The 6,000-nt window shown below is 56.2% G+C and overlaps 1 protein-coding gene across 1 annotated transcript; it reads right to left on the reverse strand.

Annotated features, from left to right (window-relative positions):
• Window positions 1–1,295: 1,295 nt before the first annotated feature.
• RPL13 (ribosomal protein L13) lies at window positions 1,296–3,568 on the reverse strand. Its single transcript, XM_082863326.1, has 6 exons — window positions 3,508–3,568; window positions 3,211–3,331; window positions 2,944–3,085; window positions 2,551–2,724; window positions 2,011–2,067; window positions 1,296–1,479 (listed from the first exon to the last, which is right to left on the reverse strand). The coding sequence occupies exons 2-6, from the start codon at window positions 3,312–3,314 to the stop codon at window positions 1,321–1,323; spliced, it is 636 nt and encodes a 211-aa protein (XP_082719452.1). The 5' UTR covers window positions 3,315–3,331; window positions 3,508–3,568; the 3' UTR covers window positions 1,296–1,320.
• Between the last annotated feature and the right edge of the window lie 2,432 nt (window positions 3,569–6,000).

The following is a 6,000-nucleotide window of genomic DNA, read 5'->3' on the forward strand; positions in this document are numbered from 1 at the left end:
GCAACTGAGAACTGATTCTAGCTGAGGGAACAAAAAGAACAAGGACACTGGGAAATTCCTGGGATTGGGCATGAACTACCCTGGACAGAGGCTGCGGTTAGGAAAGGGAGGTCGTTGCCTCTCCTTTCCTCTGGACCTTTTGTGACGCAAAGACTGTGTTTTCCTCCTGTAACGCCCAAAAAACATACAAGGAGAAAAAAGGCAAGTGCAACCACCTACGCGAGACATCAAGGAAAGAGGACTGTTCGCCCTTTGCACAGCTGCCCCTTAGTCTACTCTTTGGCTTGAACTAAGTTGAGTAAAGTGGGAAAAAAACCTAAATAACCTAAAATGACTACAGTTTCCCTGTAAACTACAACAATTTGAATCAACTGCGAGTTAGAATTTCAATTTTTAAGAAAAATATCACAATTATCTACATTTTAACAAAGCAACTACAGGATACAAAATCAAATTAAAATTCACTCTGGAGGGGTGACACTCCCATGGGTTAAAATGCAGTGATGTATACCTTCCCTCCCAAATAAAAAATACCGTGTAACTTGAATATTAAACAAAAATTATTTCTAACTACCCAGACCGACGCTAGTCTCCTACAAATGCCCCAGCACTCCCTGGTGGCCACTGCAGGCACTGCGGGTGACACCAGCACACGTACTTTGGTATCTGTCCAGGAGATGCACCTACAACCCACAAACAGCTCTGCCCAGACGGACACTGGCACAGTAGACCCTGGCCCCGCACACCCAGCCAGAGGCCTCTCTGCCCCCCCAGCCTGTGAGCTCCTCAGCCGGGGCTCCAGCAGACGGGCAGCTACCCTGCCCTCGGGTAGCTTAACCCCTTGCCAGGTCTCCGAGCACAAAGCAAACGAACCAGTGTGTCCAGGCTGCCCAGAGGCAGCCCCCATGTGCCCTCTCTCACAGAGGGCCCATCAGGCTCCAACCCCCAGGCCTCCACACCAGCTGACCTTGCTATGGCTCATGACTTCCAATACACAAAGTGAGCATGGACGTCAAATCAGTACCTTATAAACTGTTAGCTTTAGAGGTGGGAACAGTGGTTTAATAGTCCTCCGAATTGCCTGAGGTAGTTGGTACCGAACGCACAGCACCTGCAGGGGTGGAGGGTTCCGACAAGGAAACTCACTGAGCACCTGCCTCCCAGGCCCCGAACCTGCTCCCCTCACAGCAGGCCTGCTGCGACGAGGGGCGAGGACGTGCTCCAGGTTCCCCTCGAGGAGGAGGCTCCCCAGGCCCCAGTTCCTTACACAACGAAGGTCACATGGACACTGCAGGTTTATCACAAGTTGCCAACAGCACTTTATTTTTTCTTTTCAACATCCTGTTCTGCAGCTTCCTTGGCCCTTTTTGCCCGGATGCCAAAAAGCCGGGCGTTGGCACGGGCCATGCGGAGACTGGCGAACGCCTTGAAGTTCTTCTCTTCCTCTGTGATGACTCTGGCTTTCTCCTTCTTGTAGACCTGGAAGGGAGCACAGGCCCAGGAGCAGCTGTCAGCAAACTGAGAGGCCTTGAAGGGGCATCTGCCCACCCAAGAAAGGCTACAGGGGAGGCCACCAAAAGATTCTAACAATCCCCCGTGGATTTAAAACAACCCCAAGTCATGTGAAGGGTGGGCAGGGCACTGTGCTTGGACAGGACCTGGAGAAGGGGAGGCTCAGGCCCACGCCCCACTCGCAGGAGCCTCAAGGGCCTGGTCAATTGCCACTCAGGTTACAGGATCACCAAACACCCAGGGTTGCCTACAGCCTGGCCTTTCCAAATAGGAGAGAAAAAGGACCCAACAGAGGGAGTGGTGACAAGTAAGGGTCCACAAAGCTTCCCTCAAGGAGTCCATCATCTGTTAAGATGCAGAAGGCTCTCTCCAGGGTGGAAGGAAGGTCCTTTCCACAAACTTGTAAATCTCAACATGGGCCCCAGATGCCAGGCTGACTCCCTCCAACCCAACCCCCGCCCTGTCATTCAGTTGCTCCCTCCAAACATGCCCACTTACGTTCCGTATGGGCATGACTGGTCCGGTCAGCTGGGTGGCCAATTTGAGCTCTTCAGCCTGTGTGCAGTGAGAAGGGAGTTAGGTGGGTTCAGCTCACCTGCCCAAGTCTGTAACCCCTGGCTGGGTGTCTGCCAACGGATCCCTGTCCGTCTAGCCGATGGCAGGCACAGGCAGATGAAAAAGCGCCAACCACGTGTGCAGCAGAAACACAGGTAGAACAACTCAGAAGCCCATACCGATGGACTGTTAATTTCACACAAAGGTCAGTAACAGGAAAAACACTTTCCCAATTCCACAACAGCTGGCTCCGAGTCCCACAGCTCTTGCCCACGGTGAATCTCGGCAGTCCTAGTAATTAGCTTGTGGACTCTCAGAGGCTTTCTTCTAGTTATCTACCAATTCTCTACTACCCTGCATGAAGACCCAGCTTTGGATGATAAAAAGCAACAGACAAATACGTGCTCTTCTCAAGGCAGCTAAACCCACAGTAAGACCTCCACGTCCTCACCCGGCTGGGCACAGAGGGACCCCGGTACTCACAGAGCTGTCTCCCTTCTTGGGGGCCGAGGGCTTCCTGGGGAAGAGGATGAGCTTGGAGCGGTACTCCTTGAGCCGCTGCACGTTAGCCTGCAGGGACTCCGTGCACTTGTTCCGCCGCCTCGGGTCCACCGAGATCCCAATGGTCCGGGCCACCTTTTTGTGGATGCCGGCCACCTGCCCCGAGACAGACACAGATGAAGACCCGAGGGCTCCCCGGTCCCCACCCTCTGCCGGGAAAGCCCAGCCGTCAGATGGAAAAGGGTTCAAGCACACTTTCATCACAGCGGTGCAGCGATTCCGGAGAATGTCATCACTTGGCTGTGGGCCACGAGGGACAACCCGTGGGACTCAGGACAACCCGTGGGACTCAGGACGCGGGCTGGCGACACTCACCCTCAGCTCCTCCAGGCTGAAGCCCCTGCCGGCGCGCACCTTGGTGTGGTACCTGACCGTGGGGCATCTCACCACCGGCCGGAGCGGGCCGGACGCGGGGCGCGGGGCAATGCGGCGCGCCTTGGCCTGCCGGGCCTTGCGTCTGCGCAGACAGAAGGCGAGCGGCGGTCACCGGCCGCCCCTCCCGCAGCGGGCCGGGAGCGCGAGTCCCGGCCGCCCTCCGCGCGCGGGGAGAGAAGGGGGCGCGCTCGCCTCGGGGCGGCTCACCTGCGTATCTTGCGCGCCGGCTGGTTGAACCATGTCGCCACGCGCCGCTGCCAGTCCTTGTGGAAGTGGGGCTTCAGGATCATGCCATTCCGGCTGGGCGCCATGGCTGAGGCCGACTGGCCTGGGGAGCAGGGAGGACGCGGAGCGAATTAGGGCCCGGGCACGGTGGCCCGCCGGCGCGCGCACAGAGCCCGGGCCACGGCCCGACGCCGACGGCGGCGGGCGGACCCCAGGGACGATAGATGGGGCCGGATGGTGTCGGATAGCAATGATAGCGCCACGCTCGGGTATACTTACCTCCTCCGCGGGTTCACGGACGCGGAAAAGAAAGGGGACCGCAGAGCACCCTGGGATGGTACTGGGCCCGGCCAATCAGAAGCGGCGGAGCGTTCTGACCAATCAGAGCCAGGGCCTCCGAGTGACGCACAGGCCCCGCCCCCACCCCGTCGGCCCTAGCTGCACGGACAGACATGGCGCCGCGTTTCCCGTGTTACGGGAGTCCCGCGCCCGCGCCCCCGCCCCCGCTAACGCCCGCGCCCCCGGCGCGCGGACGGTCTGGGTGTCGCGAAGCCTGGGGCGGCCGGCCGGCCTGCTTGTGCACCACGGTAGGCCTCGCCCTCCGCGTCCTGGTCTGCGGCCCCGGCCACCACGTGGAGCCTGCTTGCCCTCCCTGTGGGGGGAGCACACACTTAGGAGCGGGCCTTCCAGAGCGCCCTGCGCGTGTCGCACGGAGGTCTGCGGTCGGGCCGTTGGTGGCGAGTACCCGGCAGTGAGTGTGGAACTAAGAACCGCGTGGCGGGTCGCGGCTGTCCCGCGCTCCGCTGTGCACACTGCCACCCACGCAGCTGAGCGTCGTGAAAACACCAAGTAGCCAGGCCACCTGGGCTGTGGCGCCTCCAGTTCCCGGGACAGCCTGGGATGACGCCAACACATCCTGCCTACTTAAGCCTTGACACCCAGCAACCCCTTTACGTTCCCAGCCTCACCCCAGTCACCAAGCTTCCTCCCCTGAAACCTAATCAACGTTTTATGAATTTCATGACAAAATAAGAAATTTGGAGGCCTGTGTCCTACACTGAGTAAACAGGTAGCTGATACTAATGCTGATAGCTTTCTGCCCTACTGAGACACCCCCGGGTATTAGAAAAATCAGGGACTCATTGAGGAATTACAGGGTTATGGTTGGGGAGACCAGAACATGTGAAAGGGCAGAGGAGGATTTTTAACACATAAGTGCCAAGGCTGTGTGGAAGGTTGGAGCCCTGCCACCTAATAGGTACCCACTCAGCTCTGACGCAAGGGCTGTATCAGTCCTGCTTGGCCGACAGTTGTTAGCAAATGCAAGAAAGCACTTTTCGGTAAACTCGGAAGTGGTGTTTATCTGTGAAGTTAGGGTCATAAACTTTTATTTTGGAATACTTTTAGATACACAGCAAAGTTGCAAAAGTAGTAGAGAGTTCCATTATATTATCTACCCAGGTCCTTTTAATATTAACATCCTACGTAGCAATGGTAAGTTTGGCAAAGCTAAGAAATTAGCATTGGGACTTCCCTGGTGGCTCAGTGGCTAAGAATCTGCCTCCCAATGCAGGGGACACGGGTTCGAGCCCTGGCCCGGGAGGATCCCACATGCCACGGAGCACCTAAGCCCGTGCACCACAACTACTAAAGCCCATGCACCTATAGCCCGTGCTCCGCAACAAGAGAAGCCACCGCAATGAGAAGCCCCCGCACTGCAATGAAGATGGCCCCTGCTCGCCACAACTAGAGGAAAACCCACGCACAGCAATGAAGACCCAATGCAGCCAAAAATTAAAATTAAAAAAAAAAATCTGTGCATCCTTTCACAGACACAGACGGCTAAACTGGAAGGTCAGTGACCCACAGTTAAGTGGCTGTGGAATTAGCTAGTATAAAATCTTTGTACTAGTTTTGAGACTTTGTGCAAGTTATTGGTGTGAAATGGGAGGAGCTGCTGTTAGGACACAGAACACAGCGCAGTGCCCGGTGCATGGTAAGTCAAGGTCACACAGCTCTGCTTCCAGGTGACAGGGAAGGGAAGGCAGTGCAGGCGAGAAGGGAGCGGGGGAGAGCGAGGGGTCATCATCTGCCTTGCAAGTCACTTTGTCCATTGGAACTGAACCCACGCTCACCCCACCTGGCAGCCTAACTGCAGCAGAGAGGCCCTGGAGGAGATGTCTGTTGAATACACGGTTGCCTTGGCCTGGGACGTATTTCTTCGGACACAGACGTTAGCCCACACCTCCCATGTCTATCTCAGACGCTTTTCAGTAATCCCGCTATGGACCAGGATACCTTGCTATTTTCTAATCTCAAACACATTCCTGTCCCCATCCCCCCTTTCAGACCCACAGACTCATGCAGCTCAGTCTGCTCATAGGGTGCTGCCCGGGGTACCGGGGGAGGGTTTGAAGTCTGGAGTTAGTGGTAAGAAGCTGAAGCTGCAGTTCGAGGACCTCGGTCTGCTGCATACAACCCGGCAACCCGGCCACACAGTTTTTCGACACCTGAATGGTCCATACTTACATCCTTGAGGAATATGCAGAATTAGCAAGGCCCAAAGTTCCCATGTGATGTTCTGCTGAGAGCTGTTTCCCAGCTGGGAAGATGAAAGAAGTGAACTGTTATGTAGGCATCCTTCTTGACACACAGACTTGTTGGCTCAGGGTTTTGAAAGTCTTCAGCTAGGGACTTCTATGGTGGTGCAGTGGTTAAGAATCCGCCTGCCAATGCAGGGGACACAGGTTCGATCCCTGGTCTGGGAAGATC

Source organism: Leucopleurus acutus (assembly GCF_964270905.1).
Source record: "Leucopleurus acutus genome assembly, chromosome: 20".
NCBI lineage: Eukaryota > Metazoa > Chordata > Mammalia > Artiodactyla > Delphinidae > Leucopleurus > Leucopleurus acutus.

Coding starts and splice junctions, on each gene's coding strand:
- RPL13 (XM_082863326.1), bottom strand. CDS start 3,314: ATGGCGCCCAGCCGGAATGGCATGATCCTGAAGCCCCACTTCCACAAG. Junction 2,725..2,943: donor TCAGCCTGGAGGAGCTGAGG/GTGAGTGTCGCC, acceptor GTCTCGGGGCAG/GTGGCCGGCATCCACAAAAA. Junction 2,068..2,550: donor CCAAGAAGGGAGACAGCTCT/GTGAGTACCGGG, acceptor CACTGCACACAG/GCTGAAGAGCTCAAATTGGC.